At 39.5% G+C, this 25,003-nt stretch overlaps 1 protein-coding gene across 2 annotated transcripts in view; it reads left to right on the forward strand.

Moving 5' to 3' along the window:
• Positions 1–13,533, forward strand: part of greb1 (growth regulating estrogen receptor binding 1) — a 29,143-nt gene extending 15,610 nt beyond the window's left edge. For both annotated transcript variants that reach the window (XM_088079246.1, XM_042487772.2), the window contains exons 11-34: positions 123–259; positions 541–817; positions 1,226–1,354; positions 1,461–1,655; positions 1,767–1,964; positions 2,117–2,300; positions 2,473–2,656; positions 2,789–2,925; positions 3,040–3,391; positions 4,314–4,429; positions 4,693–4,898; positions 5,027–5,639; positions 5,872–6,028; positions 6,121–6,223; positions 7,469–7,624; positions 7,764–7,900; positions 8,005–8,166; positions 9,378–9,582; positions 9,740–9,902; positions 10,039–10,157; positions 10,712–10,944; positions 11,316–11,516; positions 11,648–11,786; positions 12,124–13,533. In XM_088079246.1, the coding sequence (XP_087935372.1) occupies positions 123–259; positions 541–817; positions 1,226–1,354; positions 1,461–1,655; positions 1,767–1,964; positions 2,117–2,300; positions 2,473–2,656; positions 2,789–2,925; positions 3,040–3,391; positions 4,314–4,429; positions 4,693–4,898; positions 5,027–5,639; positions 5,872–6,028; positions 6,121–6,223; positions 7,469–7,624; positions 7,764–7,900; positions 8,005–8,166; positions 9,378–9,582; positions 9,740–9,902; positions 10,039–10,157; positions 10,712–10,944; positions 11,316–11,516; positions 11,648–11,786; positions 12,124–12,287 (4,667 nt within the window). In that variant the 3' untranslated portion in view covers positions 12,288–13,533. The remainder of the gene's footprint in view (positions 1–122; positions 260–540; positions 818–1,225; positions 1,355–1,460; positions 1,656–1,766; positions 1,965–2,116; positions 2,301–2,472; positions 2,657–2,788; positions 2,926–3,039; positions 3,392–4,313; positions 4,430–4,692; positions 4,899–5,026; positions 5,640–5,871; positions 6,029–6,120; positions 6,224–7,468; positions 7,625–7,763; positions 7,901–8,004; positions 8,167–9,377; positions 9,583–9,739; positions 9,903–10,038; positions 10,158–10,711; positions 10,945–11,315; positions 11,517–11,647; positions 11,787–12,123) is intronic.
• The last annotated feature ends 11,470 nt before the right edge of the window (positions 13,534–25,003 follow it).

The following is a 25,003-nucleotide window of genomic DNA, read 5'->3' on the forward strand; positions in this document are numbered from 1 at the left end:
TGACTTAACTTTTGCTAGTCTCTAAACTAAAAAAATTCTCCTTTAAAACTACAGTAAAGTATCTTGAATTCTTCTTCACCTTACTTACTTTATTCTTTGTCTCTCATCTGTACTCATTCAAGGCCCTGACCAGGTGCCCCTCATAGAGGACTTGGAGCAGATATTCATGAGGTCATGGAGGGAGTCCCACCTCAGTGAGATCAGACAGTACCAGCAGCCTCAAACACCGGCCACCCAAGGGAGGCACTATGGCATAGAGGTGAGACAGGGTTTCTGAGAAGTGTCCTATCGTCAAATGTTTGCATTTAAGAAAAAAAATTACTCTAGGCTTTCGAAAAACCTGACTTATGTAAGGTTGCACACACTCCCAGTTCCCACCAATTAACACCACAGAAAGGACTACTATGTTACCATCATATCACCTTCATATCAAGCTTAACATGCCATCTTTTTCATGCCGTCCCAAACTTGTCACAAACACTTATGACAATCCTGATCAAGACTGAATAAATTGCCCATCACTTTCTACTGTGTCTCCAGACCCAAACCACCCTGCCTGGGCTCCCGCAGCATCTCTCCCTACCTCCCCAGAGCCAACAACCCCTGACCCCCAGCCAGCTTCCTTGGCTGGCCCAACTGGCTGCATCGTCCTGTGGAGAGGGCGTGGTGGTATTAGGGGAGCAGATTGGATCTTTGGCTCAAGGCCTCCAGCAAACATTTAGCAGGTTAATGGAAGGACAGCTCGAAAACACCAACTATGTGGTCATTATTGTCACTGCACCGGGACAGGAAACGCAGTCCTGTGTAGTAGTCACAGGTGGGAGTTGTGTTTTTATATGCACTTCAGTTAGGTTTAGTTTATTTAAGATGGGACAGTGTGAATAAATAAATACACAAGGTATAAAAATGCCAGAATTAGCCAGAGGGCTGTTTTTTATCTGTAGTCCCTTGGCCAAGATGTTACACAAGGCTTCCTAAAATGCTACAAAACAAAAGAATAAATAATTGTGCATACAGTTTACAAGACTTCTTTTAAAATGTCAGCCAGAGAAAAAAAAGCAAAGCAAAACAAAACAAACAAAAAAAACATCAGAAAAAAGAACAAGACAATTTAAAGTGGAAAAAATATACAAATTGTGTGTGAGTGTTGATGAGCTGTCCTGAGAATTAAATTGAAAGAATAAAGCAGATTTTAATTCAGTGGATTTTTTTGTGTGTGTGGCAGGTAAACACCAGTGTCGTGCCTTGGCAGAGAGTATGTACTCCCCCAATGAGGGTCTGAAAGAAATAAACCACCAGCTCTCTACTGGTGTTGCCCAAGAACTCATTCACTACTGCAATTCCCTCGGACAAGGTGTGTCTTTCTTTTTTCCATGCACATTTCTTTGTGCAGTCCAGGCATACTGATGTGCATTTTGGTCCTAATTCATCAACATGAGGTGTGTGTTTCTGTTTCTCAGATGGTGATTTGGATTCCTTGTTGGATAGTGCCACTGTCGACAATAACGAGCCATCTCCGTTATCCAGTAGTCAGGAATCAACTGACGAGAGGAGCCTTAAAACCACACACAGTCCAAAAGACACAAATAGTCCAAAGGAGTCACACTCACCAGGCCCTAAAGAGAAAGCTTCAAGTACCAAAGACACCTGTTCAGGTGAGACATGGGCAGCTTGATGTTTACAATTGATATGGAATACCACAACAATCAGTACATAGAAAAAAAATCTTTGATTGAGTATGATGATATGGTTTTGTGCTTGTGTAGAATACTCTGTAGAGTGGCGTTTGGTTCGTCCCATTCAGCTGGCAGTTGCCAGAAAGCTACTGTCCCACGTTTGTGCCATAGCAGACTCCAGCACACAGAACCTGGACCTTGGCTCCTTCGACAGGGTCAGCTTCCTGATCCTGGTTCCGCCCTCTGAGGTCACATTTCAGCAGACTGTTCTCCACCTCTGGAGCTCTGGTTAGTTACATGGCTCTTGTTTTTGTCAGCAGTTGTTTTATCCATTCTTGTCTTTTAAAGGAAAAGACAAAAAGAATCCTCTTATATGAAGAATCAATTTTTTTGTTTTTGTTTTTATGTTGACCCTCTTTCTCTTTGGCTGTGTATTTCAGGTGTCCTTCAGGAGCTTGGGGGTTCAGACCAGGAGTATGAGTCTCAACAGGAGGCTGAGCGTTATGTGGTCAAGATGGATCAGAGTGCTCAGGCACGAATTGACAGCCTCATCCAGGAAGCACAAAGCAACTCCTACACACTCTACATCCTGGTCCATGACCACGCCCACTGGGACATTAACAGGTGTGTGTTTGGCATGTGTGAGAGAGAGAATAAGATGATGATGCAGAATGATTACTGTGTTTGCTTGTTATTGTTTCATCAAGCAGCAACCAGGCATAACAAAAGCATCAGAGCAATCTAATGTGTTTTCTCTTTTTCTGAGTCTCTGTCTTTGTCTGTCTCTGTCATTCAGTGCACCCTGCTGTAGCTCAGACTGTGGTTTGGGTCTGGTGGACCAGTTGTTAAACTCCAGACAGATCAGGGATGCTCCGAACATCCTAATTCTCCACGTCACTTCCTTCCCCTTCGCTCTGCAGACACAGTATACCCGCATCAGCCCCTACAATGAGATCCACTGGCCCTCTGCATACAGTAACGTAAGATGGAAGTCTGTGTGAGATACACATTCTGTATTTAATACACACAAGTGGCTCATATCTTGAGGCTGATACAAAATGATTGATTGGAAGTTTACACCCATAACATTGTGTGTTGGTTTGTGTGCGCAGGATGTGGACCTGTATCATGAGAAGACGCGCTACTTTGGTGTGTCAGAGCTTTTAGAGTCGACCCGTTCAGGGAGCAGCTTGCCTCTGATGCGTTACGATTCCTCCTTTGAAAGCATGGCATCTGCCCTGGAGGAAAGGTAGCACAAATGTTTAATCTACACAAATACATGTCTCTTTATGAACATGTTTGAATTACATGCAGGCCTACACAAAAAATGGACCAGGAAACCCTTACTGTCTCTCTGTCCCAGGTTCCCCAAGCTACACAGTGCTGTGATCCGGACCACAGTTTTGATCCAACACTACTGCGTAGCTCTGATGGCTGCATCTGGCAAAATCGGCAGCTCCCACAATCTCCACAAGCACACCTCTGTGGAAACATTAGAGATTGTGCAATCACTGCTCACCGCTGCGCAGCAATGTCCCACCCACCATGGTCACATGGTCCTGCTGAGGATCCCCTCTTTGGCTCTGGCAGCATGGGCCCATCGACGGCTGTCCAGAGTTCGGAGGCAGCTGGGTCTTGAGGAGAATTTTGAAATCATACTGGGGAATCCAAACCAAGCTCTGAATATTGGACAGAACTTCACTGATCAGATCAAGGTGTTTTAAAAGTTCATAATTTCCTGAAATACAAGATAAATTATTTTATAGATAGGTGGGCTTACAGGTAGAGAGATAACAAGACGTAATGTGAATATTCACATTACTATTCCACTAATATTTCAAATGTGATAGTATTCTGAATTTGATACAGGTGATGTAATCAGTGTATTTTGTTTGGATATTCCAGATTGGACCTTTTTTCCAAATGTAGCATTTTCTGATTAAAATATGTGGGATATGCCGTAATTATTCAGGTTTTAGGAGCATTCTTTGGAGATGTATACAGCACATTCAGATTATGCATCTCAACTTTCAATGCAGTTTCTGACACACAGCCCCTTACCTGTGTTACTTTCACTTCTGAATGTTGTCATGGATGTGTTGTACACATAACAACCAGCCAACAGTTTGCAAGACAGGGATAGAGATGCATGCTCAGAAGGAAAGCCCTTCTTGTTTTACAAAGAAACACAACTGCTTTTAAACATCCCATGTGGATGCGGATATTATCAGGTTTTTTGGATATGCACAAGTATCACAACATTGACCTTAACAAGAAGGTGGTTGAAGAAATGAAAGACGGGCATGTTTGTATGGTCAAACAAGTCTGCTACTGGTGGAAATTATTTTGCAAAACTCTAATTTTGAAGCAAAGAAGCAAAATGGCACAAGCGTCTCAAGCAGTTTCACTTTTCCTTATTTTGATGTGATAAACATGTTAGAGAATCCTAGTTAGACTGTGCACAGCTGCTTGAAAACAGGAATATTAGAGGAATATTTGTCTTCATTTGTTATGTAAACAGCTTGGTTGGAATGCCTTTTTTTTTAACTAAATATTTTTGTGCATGTAAATGTAGACAAAGAGTGACTGTGAAGATTTCATGTTATCTGTACTTATGTTTGTGCATGTGTCCTGCAGACATGGCTGAAGATCCAGGATGCTGACTGGGTTCCTCGGACGTACCTGGAGCTAGAGGCCCTTCCCTGCATTCTGATCTTGTCAGGAGCTGAGCCACTGGGGGAATCACTGCCCAGGTACACACACGGGTTCTCATCGTAACTCCCTGACTTCTGACTTAAAGCCTTAACCCTTTGTTCTCAACCCTCTATGTACTGCAGCTTCACTACCAAGTTTTAACTTTATATGAGTAAAAATAGGTTTGATGCATAGCAACATTAACACTTTTGAAGTAGCCACTACTTGGGTAAAAATGTGTAATACTAAAGGCTTTGCAGGAAAGCCACAGTAGCTATAAATGTAATCTGGGGTTTAAACAGTGAATTCCTTCTGCCGACAGGTCATTGAAGTATTGTGATCTAAGAGTGATAAGCTGCTCCTACCTTCAGCGAACCACACTCGAGCAAGAGCTAGGACTGGCTGCTTATCTAGTGAGAGCAGAGTCACGACCTCCACACAACCCTGGACCCGGAAGTGACCTGCTGGAGAGTGACGCAGAGAAACTCAGCAGCACTGACAATGAGGAAGAGGAGGGACAGGAGAATGGTGAGATGAGATGCACATGAACTATTCTTTGAGATTTTAAAATGTGTGAAATGTTCACACTCTGTTTAAAGGGATATATACTGATTTTTGTTTTTTTCTTATTCTCTTCTTCCTCCCGCCATCTCCAGGGGACTCCCCTCTGTCTTGCAGCCAGCAGCTCCAGCAGTCATGCCCAGACAGCGGAGCTTCAGATCCCTTCCCTGCCCAAAGCACAACCTCTCCAAATGTCCAAAAAGGGACTGTGGACACCATACAACCTCTCTCACAATCGCAGACTCAAATTCAACCCCAGCCCCCAGCTCAGCCTTTTCCATATCCTCAACCTCTGTTACACCACCAAACCCAACCTCAAGTGCAGAGTTACTCCCAAACCCAACCCATCTCCCAGCTGCAGCCACAGCACCAAATTCAGACGTTATCTCAAACAAATTCCCAACCTTACACTCAACACCAGTCCCTCTCCCAGATACAAATAACTCACCCTCAACCTCAACCCCAACCCCCTCCTCCCCCTGCCCAATCTCGTCGGCAACACTCAAAATCCACTTCCTCTGGCTCCCTGTCCCCGCGAGCCTCCTCTCCTCATTTGAGTTGCTCCTGGGCCCGGGGAGTGAGTCGCCCGCCTTCTGTGCTACTTCCCCGTGCTCTCTATGATATCATCACAGCCAGCGACAGCAGCGGGCTTCCACGGTGTACTTCATTCCTGCCACACATGTCTGTCGCGTGGGCGAGCAGCTTCAGGTAACACTGACACACACTTTTTACACACTGCTACATGTAATATTAGAGAAATTAAAGCGTTTAAAAGCCAGTATTTCGCCATTTTGATGCTAACAATCCTTAGACCTTCCGAACTATGCATAGTTAGCATGATCTGACTATATGAATCAAACTTTGAACAGCTGAGGGAATTTAGCTGTCTATCCTGTTTTAATACATGATAGGAGAGATAACCTTTGTCTTTTGTGTGCAGGCCATTGCTGAGTAAGATGATGACATGTACAGAACAGTCACTGTACTATCGCCAGTGGACAGTCCCTCGCTCCTACCATATGGACAGCAGCAATCGTGCAGAGGGACGAAGTGACAACTTTCACCCTCGCAGGCTGCTGCTCAGTGGACCCCCACAAGTAATTTTTTTTTTATTTCTTTCTTTCGGTCAAACTCCAGGTGATACTATGCACTATACATTCATTTACCTTTGTTTTTTTTCCATGGTCAGGTGGGCAAGACGGGAGCATACCTGCACTTTCTAGGTATTCTTTCTCGGATGCTGATCAGGCTGATGGAGGTGGATATCTATGATGAAGAGGACATCAACTACAGTCAGTATATTTGCAGTAGTAACCTCTAATTCTCATCCTCATTATGTAAATTATGAAGACTAGGCTCTCTCCCTTACTCTCAGTCATTTGCTATATTTTATACAGTTTTGCCCTAAGGTTTTTTACTTTTCAAGTGATTTGCTGTTATTCATACTAAAATCATATGATTGTATCTAGTATTTTGTCAGAATGCGTCCAGAACTAGCTTACCCCAGTGGTCTGTGTTACCGGTGTTACAGTGTATGGGCATACACCGATTATTACTTGCCCACTGCAATAACTGTCATTTAAATTTTTGAAAATCAACACTCTGTCGGACAACGGATGTTACAATTATTGACTGAAAGTGTCTGCTGCATACAAAGCAGCAGCAACAGGTTCAAAGTTCAAGGTTTCTTTATTAGCACCCAAGGCTAAATTTGTTGTGCAGACAGGAAATTCAGCAATCCAAAACAAGACATCACAACAACACAGATTTAAGACATTAAAACAAAATACATAAAACAAATATCATCTCATATTAAAATAGTATCAATGTGTAAGAACAGTAAAAGAAGAACTCTAATGACTGTCATGTAAAAGTGCCTTCATATACACACTGACCCACTCATGCCGAAGCTTAAGGTGCCAAGCTTACATCTTGTATGCAGTATGCTCTCCAGTAAGAAGATGATGGCAGAGGATTTCGAAAGGACCTGTTCAGCAGTGTCTGTAATTTAAACCCAGTGCCTATGGGGAACCTTAACCTTTCAATGCTAAGACGTTTGAGGTGTGCAGCCTGTCATCTGCAGCTTTGCATCTAACAGCTCACTGTCACTGCTCCTTATTGTTCCAACGCTCCCTGCAAAATTTAAAACTGATCAACTATCGACACATGAAGACACATTTTTAAGGAACAGTAGTAGGAGTGTTATTATTATCACTGGCAAACACACAACATTTTCTGTAACTTTAAGTACAGGAATAATAGTCAATCCGTGTTTTGTCAGTTAAGTGCTTTTAATGTGGAGCTGCAGCAGTGGGGAATGATCTGTTTGCATTAGCAATAACTTAATGCAGAAGAGATATTAAGTGTCATCAACGAATATCTTTTCTTGTAAAATGTCTGGTGTATAGGCAACACAGATGTTGTCATCAAGTTAATAAATTATGGGCATCCCTAGTCCAGACTAGATTCTGAGCTTCCATACTCACTGTGCAGTAAACTCCTGTTTAATGCATACACTTGTTAATGTGTTTATTTAGGTGCACAGGCGGAGGGAGTGCAGTACCACCCACCCAATGCTACCTGGCCCAACCCAGACATTGTGAGGACGATGCCCTTCGACTACACCATCCATGACCCCAAATATGATGACATCAGCTCTGTCTATAATCCTGGATATAAACCCAGCACTGAGGGTAGGAACAGTCACAAAACACACACACAAGTCACTGTATTAACACACAGCCCAAACTATGTTAACAGAACATTCATCTTGTCTAAATGTTTAAACAAATCCTCAGTAGTCACCTGTACATTTGTATACCTCTTTACAAGGAAACCCTGTGCGTCAGGAGGATGTGTACCTACGTAGGAGGACATCTAGGATCAAGCTGTCCAAATATGCAGCCTACAACACCTACCACCACTGCGAACAGTGTCATCAGTACTTGGGCTTCAATCCCAGATATCAGGTCAGCAGAGCACAACAAAATCACTATCTGATAATCTCACATGTTGCTTTTGAATTGTAAATATCACAGGCAATAACGTATGTCCTCTCTAATCTTATATTCAGATGTATGAGTCAACACTGCATGCCTTTACATTCACCCATCTACTGCTTGGGGAAGAGATTCAGCTCTACTTCATCATCCCAAAGTCTAAAGAGCACTACTTCAGCTTCAGTCAACCAGGAGGTCAGCTGGAGAGCATGCGGCTGCCCCTCACCTCTGATTGGGTACGTCCATCCCTAGTGAGACCTGAACAACTGAATCTCAAATACTAGCTATTCTTTTGCCAGATTCTGCTTTACAGAAAAATAATAAAGCAGTATAGTATGGTTCAGGTTATGTGAGTAAAGAGATGGCTGTCCCAAATGGCCACACTCGAAAGCAGGGTAGGGAGCACATTTTCAGACAGTGTCTCTTGGATGGAATACAGTCATGGTGCTGCGCTTGTTTGTACACAAGAAAGCGTGAGAAACAGATGGAAAACAAAAGAGAAAACTTCATGCTTTAAGCCTCCAAGCACATCTTACTTTCTGAGCTCCACACAGCTGGTCAATCGCTGCTTGAATTGGGTGTGAATGTCAGATTGTCAGTTTTGAGGGAGTGTGGACACTGTTGAACTATCCAACTAACAGTTCTGGTGGAGTCTAGTGGCACCTTATGTTGGAGATTTTAGTTGATTTTTGTCATTTTCTGACTCATAAAACTCAAATTTGCACAAGAAAAAATAATGAATAATAGCAAAAACAAGTTTGAACAAAATGATGTAGGCTGAAGCCACAGTTTATAGCACCTGTTTTTTTCATAATAATTGTTTTGTACTGTTCTCTCTAGAACAGACACAAAAGAATATCACAACCCTTTGTGACGACATCAGTAGTTTGTAATGGTCAGTGTTACCCTGACAGTAAAAATGACAATATCTTCCTGTTGCTGCTAATCTCAATGTCTATACATAAACATAAAAATGATTAAAGTAAGTAAAACAACAATGTGGAATAGATAGAAAGTCATTTGCATCATACAGTGACCTTTCTTAATGTTGCAAAAGAACACTGATACCATGAAATATTTATTTATTGTTTAGAAAGAGATTGTGTTTCAGTAAATCCCTTCCCACAATACTATTGCATGTACTTAAGTGCTGATTTGCAGGGTTGGCTACAGTGCAACTTCTTTCAGCTCCACTAGGTGGTGCTACAGGCCAGACAATGCTTAAAACTGTTTTTATGGGAAATGTATTACTGTAGCTAGTTGGTTCCAATCCTTTTTCATTGAGACATGTACACAGCAGATTTCTTTTTGATAGGGTATTTTGTAAATTTGGTAAAGATCTAAAATAACAACCTCTGACCAACACAACAGCCAGAAAAAATACCCGATCGTATTCCATCATGTTTGATATGATTCGACTTTTTAATTTTATTTCCACGTTCTCCAGAGTCCAGACTGCATCAAGAGTCCAATCTTCACCCCGACCACCGGTCGTCATGAGCATGGTCTGTTTAACTTGTACCATGCTATGGATGGAGCCTCACATCTACACATCCTGGTGGTCAAAGAGTACGAGATGGCTGTATATAAGAAGTACTGGCCCAACCACATTATGCTCGTACTGCCCACTGTCTTCAACGGAGCGGGAATAGGTGTGTTACCATTTCTACGGTTGCATACTATCTAGAAATTTAATTTACTTTCATAGATTTTTAACACAAGCAGTTACACTGACACATATAGTACTGTCAGTATCAGCTCACTATTCATGGTCCACCGCCTTTATGACCCATCCCCGTTCTCCTGCAGGTGCTGCTCACTTCCTGATCAAAGAGCTTTCATACCACAACTTGGAGCTGGAGCGTAGTAGACGTTTGGAGGGAGGGGGCCCAGCAGGTGATGTCTGGCCCTTCATTATCCTGGCAGATGACTCCTGTGTTATGTGGAACGCAGTGGACCTCGACGCACGCAAGTACATACAAACACATTATTATATGAATAATTGTGGTGGAAAAAATAGCTGTTCCTTGTATTAGCAGTAATAATATATTAATTGATCTTGTGTCCTGATTTAAACATAGCCAATGTTTGCTTTCCACTGTCATTAGTGGCCCAGTGGAGCACACTGTGTCATTGAAGCAGGTCTTACAGCACATGGAGGCCTGTCCAGACCTGGCCCACTTCGGACTGTGCGGGATCAGGAAATGGAGCAGCCGTGGACTTGCAGGTCAGCGCTCATGATATCAATAACCTTGAAAAGTCAAGGACTGTTTTTTTTTTTACTTCTCTTGCCTTTATTACAGTACAGTTATAGAGTGACAAGAAAGGGAGAGAGAGAGAATGGAGGTGACACGCAGCAAAGGGCTGCAGGCCGGAATCGAACCCGGGCTGCTGCAAAAGACTCAGCCTACATGGGACAGACACTCTACTCACTGACGCCAGTCAAGGACTATTTTAACAGCATTTCAATCAATCATTTTAAATACTGTAGAAATTAACTTAAAGTTTATTTTTTTCCCAGGGACAAAATATCAGCAATTTAACATAACAAACTACAACCCCAAAACATTATGACAGAGTGTTATCACATACACAAAATGTTACAGTGTAAGCCCCTCAAATGTAGTAATTATTATTTTAGACTGCACAGGATACTTTTTAAATCATATATTTGAAGGATTTCAAATTCAGGCTGATTGTTTAAGCTACTTTATGAGTGGAATGCAAAACAATTTCTGCTTCAAGACTTAATTACATTTGAAGTTGCTTTTTTTCATCCAGGTAACAAACAGAGGGAGCCTTTCTCCAGAGGCCAGCTTCATGACTTCCTCCTCCTCAATGTTGACCGGAGCCAGAACATCCAGTACGACCAAAATCGCTTCACCTGTCACGATGTGGATTTCACCCTGAGGCTACACAGTGCCGGACTGCTCGTTTGCCGATTTAACAGCTTCAGTGTCATGAAGAAGCAGATTGCCATAGGAGGATACCGGACGTTTATCATAAAGACCAAGGTAGATGCTGAAGACACACGAAAACACAACCACATATTGATCATAAAGCAAAACTGTTACAAAGATGTGAAAAAGACTTAATAATTATTACTTTAAACTAAGAATGCCACATTTACAGCTTTACAGGAACAAATCATAATCTTTTCACATTAAAAGAAAATTCAATAAAAAATTATTTACTCTGACCATCACTAATCATAACAAAATAACTAATTATTGTTTGAAATAAATTCCATTTCAGTATGCCAAGAAAAATAGAAGTAGTGAAAGAGAGAATGTACTTTATATTATATAACTATGAAGCTGTTTATGTTTGTGACAAAACTTTATGGCAACAAAGTTTATTAAACCAAAGTTTAAAACTTCTCCAGATGACAGATGTTCCCACCTCAGTGGGGCCCTCGCAGTACATCTGTGCCCCAGACAGCAAGCACCTTTTCTTGGCCACACCAGCTCAACTCCTCCTGGAAAAATACCTTCAACACACCAGCCAGAAGCTGTTTCCACTTAGCACCAAGAACTACACTCACCCCGTGCTCTCTGTTGACTGTTATCTCAACTTGGGACCCGAGGTATAAACACAGACACAGACACACACAGAATCATAGCCTCTTTGTTTTGTGTAAATGATTAACTTCTGAACAGAAGTATATGTTCGTATACCCATAAATTCCAACACTCACACTCTTTGTGCCACCTGCAGGTGACGGTATGTTTTGTGAGTTCCCGACCTCACTCTGTCAACATCAGCACCACAGGGCTGCTGTTCAGCGGCCTTCTCCTCTGTTTCACAGACTCCTTTGTGACTCCTGGGTTCCTAAAGAAGTTCACCTTCCTCAAAGGTACAAAGGCAAACCAAGTACATGAAATGAAAGTATACTGGTATGTGCATTACAGATTATGCATATGCAATGATGGATATCTGAGTAATTGTACTGAATCGAGCAAGCTATACGTGCAGTCTCATTCTGAATGCCTCAAAGTGCTGCATGTAGAATTTTAGTTACAAAAACAAATGGGACGGCCTGTGGGAAAGTAGCTAAGAAGCACATCATATAACTGCAATGTGACAGGATCAATTCCGGCCAAGGAGCCTCTACTGTCTAAATGAAGTCAGAAAACGATTTGATTTCCATGTTAAAATCTCTGTGCCCCTCCCCTCTGTGTGCCTTGCTGTAGGTGCGACTCTGTGTGTCATCAGCGCAGACCGTAGCTCTTTGAGGCAGACGGTAGGCAGGCTGGAGCTGGAGGAGGAGTGGCGGTTCAGGCTCAGCGATGAATTCCAGACTGCCAATGCCAAGGAGGATCGACCCCTCTTTTTCTTGACTGGAAAACACATATGACTGAAAGACATGTATACAGTTAGCTGCAAAGAGTCAGTCAGGAATGAAATCACTTTAATTGCCAAAGGGAAGAAATATACTGTGTGTTTTTTATAGCATGACAGTATGCACTAACAGGTTACAAATGGATGATGATGTGTTATGGCTTAAGAAACAAGGAAATAATTTTTAAAACTATTATTTTTAGTAGCCTTTATTTATCAAGGTTTCTTAGTTGGCAAAGGATTGTTTGGGCAAGATTAAGTATTTTTCAGGGAGGTTTTTTTGGTAATTAAAATAGTGTTGCGTACCATTACAGTGGTTTGTGCACCACTGCATAGCTCATTTTTCCAAGAAACCTTTTTGAGTCACTAGAATCTGTTTTTCTTATAAATATCCACTTTCTAAAAAAAATGTTGATAAAGAGTGTTCATCTTGTAAAAAAAACCCTTCCTGATAGATATACATCTTGATCTTAATTATATTTTTTAAGGAGGAAAAATAAGCAAAACTGGAAATTAAATCAATGCATTTTTTTCATTTAGAAGACACTCACTAGACTCAATAATTGTAGGTATTCCTTTTGTATATCTTCACGTATTTGCAGATTTATCTTTGTCCAAGTTTGTTTTGCTATACCACAGTGTTCTGCACATTTCCTTGTAAATATGTGATGCTTTAAAAAAGGGTAAACACAATCATTTGTGTTCAATGGTAGCCAATTTTTGGCAACATTTTTTTTTATTGGGGGATATTTGTAGAGGTTTGTTTTGCATGTCTGTTTTTACATTTGAAAGACTGTATTTTAGATATATTTTGTCAGATTTGCATTATGCAAAAAAGTACTTAAGTACTCCCCTGTGTGTACAAGAAATAATGTGTGTTGGATGTAGAAAATGTGTTATGCGTAACATTTTATGTTCCATGTTATATGATGGTTTTATTTGTGACTATTGAGGAAACACAAAGCCACTATGTGATGGAAGCATTTTACAATGTACAGTTATGTATGCCTTTAATTGTATAAATGTACAGACATTTGCAATGCATTTTGTGTGTGTGCTCATATGCCCCACATATCATACAAACACAGAATTGAATAGACTAAAACTTCACAATACACAGATACTGTCTGAACTCAATAGCAACAGAAATGGTCCACCAGTGCCTACATTGGTATTTTTGCTTATTGTGATGTCATTTTTGGAATATATTCAAATGATTCATATCTATAAAAATCTGTACAAACTACGCTAAAGGTCAATAAACTAAAAATAATTGATTAAAGTATTGAAATTGTGTCATTCAAAAAAAGATACAAAAAATTGAGTTTTTTTATCATCAGATCTTACAAAATTCAAAAAAGCTAAACATACTGATCCAAAACATTTGTAATTGTAGAAACATAAACAAAATATTTCTCAACACGACATAAGTTATTTGAACTATATCTATTATTTACTTTTTGACATATACTCATTTTTGTGAGCGGAGTGAAAAGGCGTTGTTATTGATTCATCATTCATTTCTCTGGCGCCACCGTATGTTTTCGCACCGCAGGTAACGTAGCGTCATGACGTCATTAGTTGCGTAAAACGTCATCACGCGGAAGAGGGAAATATAAAATGTCTATAGCAGAAAGAGTGAGTGCGGTAGTTGGATTGTTTTTTATTTTAGATCGATATATGGATTGTGGAAATAACAATCTGCGGCGCCCGTTCACGGGGAAATTACGCCGTCATTACTACGAAATACTACGTTTGCATGGCCCATAAGGTAAGATTACACACTGTAATGAAGTGATTACGCGAGCAACAGGAGCCTTAGCTTTGTTTGTTTGTTTGTTTTTTGTAAAAAGAATGGCCAGCGTGGATCTGATAAATAAGTGCACATTTTCTACCACTGTCTTTAATTTAAACTACAAAATGAATTTAAATGCAGGGCAGAAACAAAGTTCATGTGTTCACCAAAGAATAGTTTTATGACTGTTAGGACCAATCTTGCGAGAGTAGCTTATAATTATCTACCTTTGACTGCTAAGTATAGTTTGCCAGAACTTGTTGAAAATACACAATAAAAGGCAGCCTGACTGAGAAAGTCTGAAGTTCATTGAAATGATATTGTCCCGGTGTGACAGAGCTGTGCCCTGAGCTGGGCATGCCAGTGTTCAGGAGATATTTGAGACTGCAAAAAGAGCCTCCCAAGTCCTCAGTTGACAGGCCACGCTGCTGACCCCAGATGCCCCCTCTGAAGATCAATGGTGTCAGTGTATATTTGTGTTTGAAGCAAGGTGATTTCAGAACATGTTGGCAAATATCTACTTTTTTTCTTTTACACAATTATAACAATTTATTATTTATATTGGTATATTGGTTTTGTGTGTGTATATGTGTGTGTGTGTGTGTGTGTGTGTGTCTTTGTAGTGTTAGTGTTTTTAAAATTGCAGGAAAGTTTAACTGAAATATGACAATAACAGATTTGATGAATAATTAAGCTATTGGTGTATCCTAAACATTTTGTACAAAATAATAAGAGAAAAAGCATGACATACCTCAATGCCTTTCACGTGTTTCCTGCTAGAGGAATAACTGTTAATAGAGTAAACACAAAAAACTCTGAAAATGTTATTTAACATAAAATAAAGTTGAATATAAGAATTGGGTGCCAAAGACAGTCATTAATGGGTGGGGTGGGACACGTTTAGTTCATATTTTATGTATAAATTGTCTCTAAAATGTACATCAACCATTTTTATGAGTGAAAGTTCAATATAAATAGTATTATTATTAAAACTGATTCAGTAAGGATTGAGAAACGAAAAATAACAAACAGTTTAATTGGAGATGCAAAACGTACCCTGAATTCTAGCATGACCCATATACAGACTACATGCAAATGTTGTGTTCAAGTATTTTTAAAGAAAACACCAGAAAAACTTTATGTGTAATTTATAATGTTGCTGTCAAATTTCATCAGTGGCACAAACCACTCTGTGTGTGTGTGTGTGTGTGTGTGTGTGTGTGTGTGTGTGTGTGTGTGTGTGTGTGTGTGTGTGTGTGTGTGTGGGGCCACAGTGGTGTCAGATGGGCACATGCAGCAGCAGTAGAGTCCAGCAGCTCTGGGCCCTCTCAGATTTCCTCCAAGTACTCGATTCTCAGAACACACTTGTTGATAAATTTAGTCTGAAACACTTACAACGTGTCGCAAAAGCATCACCTACTCAGACTGAAAAGTCAAAGGACTCATCTAGAACTAACCAGAACAGCATTTGCACCACCACCAAGAGATTTAATGAGAATTACGAGAGTAGGAACTAACACTCTGCATCAGTCAAGACATGGAGCCACAATGACCCACATGGAAGTGCAAGAGCGCGGCTTCAGCAGCCACAGTGAGGATGACAGCCCCAACGACAGCTGGTCCTGGGTAACTAGAATAATATTATGTAGCCTACTCTTATATATATATATATATATATATATATATGTATATATATATATATATATATATATATATAATCTCACTGCAATCCTGTAGTTAATCTAGATTAAAATTATAGATTTGAATTTTGCCAAAGACATTCAAAATAATATCTATCGATCTAAATGATGAAAATGCATCACAAAATGCTTGAGAAAGCTGTTCTACTATAATATTTGGTAAAGAAAAATAATGTTCCATAAGATTTACTTTGGTGTTTAACTTTTTTTTATTTTGTTAAACACAGACATTTAGGAACAGGTTCTGTCTCCATGTGGAAAAAGCTTTTTCCTGCTAACTGGAATGAACAGCAGAGGGCGCAGCCTCTGATAACATGACCCTAACTGAACTGTGGGCCTACATTAGAGGTCATGAAGAAGACCATTAACAGTCAGCAGCTTTGTGACACGGCTTGAGCCAATCACTCCAGTCACTCAGGCAGACCAGCTTCCGCCTTGTTCACGCCCCCTCCGCGTAATTCGACCAGGTATACATCTGGTATCGCTTAAACAACAAAGTGAAATTGGTGCCTTGCTCACTGTATAGACCCAACTTAGTGAATAGTTTATCGCGCGATAATTTCCTTATCGCGCGATAAGAATCCCGCGTTAACGCAGCACGTTAACGCCGTTAACGGCCCAGCACTAATATATATATATATAATACTTTGTATTTAAGGTCAGTAAGGGTTAAAGGGAAACACCACCTAAATTAAGAATTCCAATAAAGTTAAACCAATATTTCTAAATGTGAACTACTCTCTCTTGAAGCCAAAAACCAGTAAATAAGTCATAAACTTGTGATGACATCAAGTAGTAAGACTGGAGCTGCTCCATAGACAATGAATGGGAGCCTGAATTTGTGCACCCATCTAATGTTTTTTTTTTCCTTTTCCCAAATGAGCTTTATTCTATGTAGTGTCCCTAGGTCTGAAACAGAAAATATTAGGGGTCAACTGATAGGGCCTGATCAGGGCCTATAGTGATACCGATTATAAGTACTTAATGAGACCAATAACCGATATTTGGAACCAATATGCATTAACAATAAAAATAAAATTATTTCAGTCCAAATTTAGAATTTGGAATAAAACAAACTCCAACACAAAACTTTGTTTAAATGCCTTTAGCAAATGTTGAATCAAAACCGAACCTTTCAACATAATATACAGCAAGTTCCCAACAACTTATTTTTATAATGTTCAGTGAAAGTTTCAGTGAAAAAAATATAAATAAAAATAGCTCCCTGAGGTTTTACAAAGTAAAGATTCCTCCCACGCTGACACTTTCTTTGCATATATTTCAGACTGTCTTACCTGTTGCTGGTTGAGTGTAGTACACACACTTTTTCATTAAATAGCTGTAGGCTTTATACTTGAGGACCTCACAAATTTGAATGTTAGCACTAGATTTGCAAGAGAGTTGCTCATGTTTACTATTATTTTTTGGAATGTCATAGACCATAGAAATACCATGTATGCATTTTGAAAACAAGCATAGTTCTCCTTTTAGTTGTTTTTATTAATAACTAGAGTAAACTCATCTAGTAATCCACCCCTGGGTTAAAACTTTTCTAAAGGAAATGATGGAATTGCCTTCATATAGAGAGCAGAGCAGAGTAGAGCCAAAAAGTGCACCGTAACACCAGCTTCTCTCTGAGAATAATCTGTTATTGTAAGACCTTGACAGGAAGGCCTGTGTGAAGGTGAAGGGAGACATGAGGGGGAGATGGAGTTGAGGAGTGACCACCTGACCAGTCAAATAGTGCACATTTCCTTTCCCAGAAAACTATAGACTGCGTCCTTAAAAGCTCTGTGATCAAATGACACACTCACCCTGTGTGTGTGTGTGTGTATATCTCAGAGAGAAAGTGTGTGTCTTTGTTTGTGTCCTCCTCTTGTACTTTACAGCCAGTTCTCAGTGTGCATGCTGGTCCATAGAGTATATGTGAGCTTTTGTTTGTGTGTGGTATAACCATGTGCTAGATCAACAGCGCATATCTCACCGCATGACTTCAAGCCCACATGGGTACTTAAAAAGGCATATTACACCACAGCTATTCGGGCTATTATGTAACAGTCCACCATGCAGAGGCCTGTGAGTGGATCTGTGGGTGTGGGCAGCACCTCCACATTTCCTTCTCCTCCTTTAGATCATATCGGATGTTAATCTTTAACTGAAGTTCATTGTTTGTCCATCGGGGTACTGTCGGTCAAGATTTGTTAGATTATTTCTGCATGCTAGGTAAATGATTTGGGATTATTTTGTCTATATATGTTTTGGAGGAAAAGACTGTGTTTGTTGTGTGTCACATTTACTTTAAATTCCCCTATTTCCATTTCACTACTATTTTTATCATCAATGGAAACATGAACAGATATTGTGAAGCCTCAAACTACAAATCAAACAATTTTTTTTTACCCGTTGGTGTCAGGCAGTGCATCACATAATATGAACAATAAAGGTCTCCAATGGCCTGCATCATCCTAATTAAAGCATAAGGTTGAATGCAAGTCATCATGCAGAAAGAGCACAGCATGTTCTATATTACTAAAGATAACACGATGTCTGTAGTATTTACTGTATAGACAAAATGATGACTTATTTATGATGTTAATAAACATTGGAATCTAACAACTGCTCCATATTATATAAGGGGATTTGTTACTTTGGTGACCACACAAGTAACATGTGCTTTTCTCTTGTTGAGCTGGAAATAAATGTTAAATGCTTAGTTTATAGAATTGAAAAAAGAAAGCCCTGTTTCTCTTTTATGTATAAATCACAAGGCAGATGTTTGTTCCAATATTATGTATTTAGGTCATAACAAGATTGGTGGCAGTGGTAAGGCAGCTTAAGTAGCCATGTCTGGCCCTGGAAACCAAACGAATTGGGTTTTTCTGAAGCCATGAAGCATGCCTGCAAGGACTCCACGTTGGGGGTGGTTTCAGTAGCTCAGTTGTGATGTGTGGCTCAGGCAGCCCTCTGATTGGCTCACGCAGCCCATCCCCCTGAACCAACCTCTGCGGTGATGAAAAGATTGCATTCTTGACCTGACAGAGAGTTCCTGGGAGAGAGCAGGCTTCCCCTATTTCAGCAAATCACCTTCCTTCCTTTCTCGCTCTCACGTGTCTGGCGTGATGTGACCCTGCAAGGCGGGAACTGGACATATCAGTTATCGCACACTAACAAGCACAGTAGACACACAGAGGCAGGGTCTTGCATGCATAGTTAATGTTAATCCACCCATCCACAACAAACAAAGCACGTGGTCACACACGAGCTATCGTGAATGGAATTCCTGAAATGGCACAAAAGTCAAGTGTGTGTAAATGCTTTAAGATTTCCTTCCTTCAAACTTAAATATATTTCTGTATAATTCAGTGATACCCATGTTAACATGCAGCTGATGTGACGCCCCAAAAGCGGCTCAATCGAAAATCAAAAACACTTAATTGATGCCCAGGGGGGAAATTGTGGGATTTGTAAAGGTCTATTGTGTAGGATTTAATAGCATCTAGCACTGAAGTTGCATATTGCAACTAACTTAAACTTCTCTCAAATGCCAAGCATGCAGGGGTGGCCAAAACAAAAATGCAAATGGCACTCTCTAGAACCAGTGTTTGATTTGTCCAATATGGGTGTATGACTGTAGAAACAACATGGCGGACTCCGTGCAAGAGGAGCCTCTCACAAATTTTCATTTCCTAGGATAGCAAAGGCATGACCTGCTCTACTCTCCCTCTGATCTGTTAGTACTTGTTTCCTTAGTTGGTTGGATTGGTTAGGTTCAGGCGAAAAGGGGGAGGTTGGTTAGGGTCAGGGCAAGCCAATCAGAGGCAGGGTAAGGCAGAGATGGGCACGTCATGCCTCCTAGGAAACGCAAATTCAGGTCACTCCTGCTCAGTCTAAGGTAACGAAAACACATCAATGTCAAGTTTCAGGTGATAATACAGTAATGTAAACATAGTAATGAATTTTATATTCCATATCTGCCAATACTTTCCCTAAATTCTACACACCAAACCTTTTTAATGAGGTTAAACAAGGGAAGGAAAAAGGTCTAACTGACCAGCCATCATATGAGGAGTCCAAGAGTGCTTAGTCCAGTCACTGCATTATACTTTTTTTAATTAAAGTTTTAAAGGAATAATTGACATTATTGTAAATATGGATTGTCACTTTCTGGCAAAAGTCTGGAAACGGGGAAACAGCTAGCCCGACTTTGCTTTTTATTTGCTTTTATTAAAAAAATGAGATAAAATGACTTAGGTTTGGAGATGGCTGTCAGGCAGATCCATTTACGTTTGGACAGAGTCGGACTAGTTATTTCCCCGTTTCCAGGCTTTAAACTAAATTAAGCTAAGCTAACCAGCTGCTCGCTTATGCAGCATATTTAACCCAGAAACGATATCCATCTGCTCATTTAACCATTTCTATAAATGTTAAAATTATTTTGTAAATGGTAATACATTTTTAAATTGGATAGAAACAAAAACAGTGGGACAAATTTAAGAGATATTTGTCTAGATACATGTAATTAGTGTGAGGTATAAAATACAATTATTTTGATAATCCATTTATAAATCAATTTATTGTGTTACCCATGATAGACTTGACTGACTTTTAATATAGATATAAGTGTTCTTTGCTGATAAGCACATGCACCAAAACCTCAGTAAAATACACCAGACCAACTCTCTCTCTCTGTAACACATCCGCTCAAACATTAACATTCTGCAAATTCTCTCTACCACCTCCTCTCCTCTCCTCTCCTCTCCATATTCTCTCTGTCTCCAACTCTCCCCTCCCTGTCCCCCTCTAGTTGGCTACTTGTTGCTCCCTGATGAATGACTCAGTTCTTAGAAAACCCAGCACGTGTTTCCTTGTTCCCTCCCCGGCTGCCTGGTGCTGATTGTGTGTGTGTGTCCGTCTATCAGCGACTCTGACAGACTGAATAGTCACATGTTCAACAGTTACGCAGTGCAAAAGTGCGTATTTAATATTGACTGACGGCAGGAAATTGAGCCCGAGTTGTAAACTGTATGACATGTTGTGACTGGAGTTGAACTGACACATACACACGCACACACACACACACACACACACACACACACACACACACAAAATCCATTGTTTCACATTCCACCTATCACATCCAGCCAAGTTACTGTGTGTGTGTGTGTGTGTGTGTGTGTGTGTGCGCGTGCACATGTATAAATGTGTTGTTTTACCACTCTCTAAGAAATTGTCTAGAATTACAAGGACAGGCGGGAAAAGTTGGATGTGAGTGCAGCTTGGTTGCTCGCTGGCGGTGGCTGGACTGGTTCTCAGAATCGTTGAGCAACAACAAAAAGTGCCATGGGACCCAGCCAGGGGAGACAAACGTTTGTTTTTGTTTCTCTAAAGCAGGGACTCTGTGTCCAGACTCGACTCTGAGGTCAAGGAATAGCACCTTACATAACCTTTCTATAATCTGATTACAGCTGTCTGGAAATAACAGTTAGGATGAAAAACTAAAAAAAAAAAATTACATGATAGAATTTTTTGCCAGGGTGAATCGGTTGTGTTTGTTTGTGCAGCAGCAATCTTTCTAACGTTAACTTTAGTGTTAAATTTGGTTTGCAAGCCATGCATTAAACCAATTATTCACAGGAATATGAGAAGCTTTTCTTGCACAGAATATGCACAGGAATATATTTTGTTCTTTCAGCGTCATAGCTGTGAAATGTGAGTGAACATTTTCATGTTTATTTGAGCAGATCGAAGAAGGTCTGGTAATGTTTGCCTGTTGGTGTCATAGAACTAATGTCTTTCGTTATTTGCTCTGGTTTATCTGATTGATCTCCTGTCTCCTTTGCATCTATCTTGTCTGTTGTTTACTGTTACAGTGGCTGTATTTCTGTTAGACTGCAGCTTTGTTCTATTTTTGTAAAGGACATATTTAAAAACACGTGCACATGCCAGGGGCACTCAAGCAAATACTATATCGTCCTCTCAGGCTTCTCTGTGTCTCTAACCCATAAATTTGTAATCTGTCGTCTTATCCAGGCAGCTACTACAGTAGTGACTGAGTGAACGGGAAAAAAACCCACAAAACATATAAGCTATATACTGTGTACATTTATTACACTTCCTGTTAGCTGCTTTTAATCTATGTCAAATAGCATTAAAATTTTCGACAGTTTGAGTTTTCTTGCCACAACTTTGATGAGAAAGTAGATGTCACTTTTATATCTGTTATGTCAGTATGAACCTGAAGCCAGCTACCGTTTAGATTAGCTTGTTGCCTGGCAACCTCGCACTTAGAGCTGGACAGTATGGGGGGAAAATAACACAAAATTTTTGATCAAATATCTCAATATCGATGTTGTGACAATATTGTAGGATTGACTGTTGGTGCTTTCACGAAATATTTACACAATGAGATTTTTGTTAAATAATCTTTGGTAATGTGGATATAATGACTAAGTGAGTAACGGCATATAATAAAACGAGGTAGAACAGTCCGGTCAGTTCAGATAATGACATCCCATTACTTTAATGCAGCCTTTTTTAACCATGAAAAGACAACACTTACAATATAATAGCATGCAAAACTGAAGACAATTTCCAGTCTAATCATAATATCGATATATTGCCCAGCCCCACTCAAAGTCGAGACTGTACGAAGTCACTGCTAAAAGAAATAATCCTACAGATTTTTTGTACAAATGACACAAATGAGACATAATGAGTAAATATGTGAACTTTAGAGGTGCTTGTAGGTGGATTGTTGTATCATCAGACAGCTATTTGTGCTGTTTTCAATCCTTATGCTAAGATAAGCTAACTGGCCGCAGCCTCATATTTACCGAACAAAGATGAAAGTGGAATAAATCTTCTCATCTGCTGCACGGCTGGAAAGCAAACAAGCATATTTTCCAAATTGTTGAACTTTTCCTTTCAACTGTGGGTAAAAAAAAATGTTTCCACACAGCTTTATCCTCAGAACAACGTTTAAAAATGTTATAGTCTTCATATTTTTGTAGAATAGTTGGAAGTTTATCAAAGACTGCACTATTCCACAGAGATATAGGGTGCTATGTTTCACTTACAGAGTTGGGGATAATGTGTTTGCTATATCAGAGCGGTTTATGTAATAAGTCCAATTACGGTTCATTTAGTTAAAAACAATGTAGGCTAAACTTTACAGTGCATTCTTAATTTGCCAAAGTGAAGTCTACCATTTGGGAACCAAAACATAATGAACAATGTCATGTCATAGATGTATCAGGATAGGTGAGTAGATTTTGAAAACTGAGATACATTCAGTACATGGCACAACCACAGATGCCTTTGAGTCTTTTGAATGTCACTGCTATTCTTGTCTACTCTGCTCCGCACACAAGACTTGTATTTCTTCAAAATAAGAACAAGACCCTGTTTACTTGCTCTTCTCTCAGTTACACATAAGACTAAATGTTTGCCCAAACATTTGTGTGCTTTTTGAGATTTAGCCAACTCTGAGGGATCTATGATTGTTATTTTTGTCTTATGTAGACAGCTTCTATATACTTTATAGTACATGGTTTAGATAACTGTCTTTTCACATGCAGTTTTCTATTCTGCTAAAAGTTTGAAAAAAAGAAAGAGATAGAAAATTAAGTTTTTCACATTAAAGGTAATGGGATGCTTTAATTACACACAAGCAACAATAAACTTGCTATTCTTGTGGGAAATTTAAATGATCTCTTTTAAATTCATGCCTCACTGTATGACAATTAAGCACTTGGTGTTTACATATGATGGACAAAACTATGCAGATTTAATGTGGCCCTGCTGGATAACTGACACTTTGCCTGACAGCACTGAAAAAAAGAGGTGGAAAGATTTGAATGGAAATATTTTTTGTCATCCCTTTGAATCACATTTAATGAGCCAAAAATTTAAAATCCAAAATTCAGAGAAATCTTGAAAAACTGCTGAAATAAAACATCAGAATATCTGCATCAGAGAAAAATTTAATACACTCTGTGCCACCATCTAATTAGTCATTCCTTATAAAGAGTTTACAATGACCTTCTGTGAAATATAAATACATCTGTAACAAATCTCTCCCAAATCTAAAAATCTGAGTGCTAAAACTCAAATTTGTGATGTCCTCAAGTGTAAAGTATGGAGCTTCCCCACTAACAAATTGAGAAAGATGTTCTAGATGACACTGAGGGCACCCAGGGGAATGTTCTGAGTATATGGGCACATTTTCTGTTTCACAAGTGAGAACATAACATTAAAATAAAGCTCGTCTGGGTATGTAAAAGAAAAAAAAAAGTATGGGCTCACAAAATCAGGCTCCCATTGTCGATGGAGCAGCTCCCGACTTTATACCCTACGACACCACAAGTGCGAGACTTACTTTTGTGCTGTCTGGCTTTGAGAGAGAGCAGCTCATGTGCACACATGTTGACTGAACTTTCCTCTGCTGTTGAAATAATGTAATGGAATTCTTAATTTTGGTGGTGTTTCCCTTTAATTGAGAAATTTGGTGTCATGCTGTGTGAGGATAAGACATAGCCACAACATGGCAACCTTATTATACAGGCCATTGCTTACAAATTATCTTACACTTATGCACTTCTGCGCCTCTTTAAAATGTTCTATTTTCCTTAATTTTATGCATTTGATACACTCTATTTTTAGCTTTATTTTGTGTCAATATTATCTCAATGGGTTTTATTTTCCATCTTATGCATTCTGTGTGCATTCTATTTTTATCCTTATTTTTATATTACTTTTAATAGTATTATCATGTGGGTTTTATCCATGTGAAGATGCATTCCACATATTCTATTCTGATCTTATCTTTATGTCTTCTATGTATTTTCATGTGAAGCACTTGGTGCATGTAATTTCTTTGTTGTAAAGCAGGTTGGGCTGAATTTCTTGTATTAAAGGTGCTATACAAATAAAGTTTTTTATTATTATTATTATCATTATTATTATAAGTAGTAGTAGTAGTAGTATTCAGAATGAATGACTTTAGCCTAAGTCACAACCTGTATCATTTATAAAATGTATTCAACAATAGTAGCCTAACATAAGTTAATGCAATAAAAAAGCAATATGAGTAGTAAATACGCTAGGCTCCAGAAATAGCGTAAAACCACAGTGAAATAGCCTAATCATAAATACAACTCATTTTGAGAGGAACATTTTCACAACATTATGTGACGTCAGCGCCGGCTCAGCCAATCGGATCGCTGTGTATATGTAGTC

Source organism: Plectropomus leopardus, chromosome 1, assembly GCF_026936395.1.
Source record: "Plectropomus leopardus strain MGB_pleo_1.0 chromosome 1, ASM2693639v1, whole genome shotgun sequence".
Lineage (NCBI taxonomy): Eukaryota > Metazoa > Chordata > Actinopteri > Perciformes > Serranidae > Plectropomus > Plectropomus leopardus.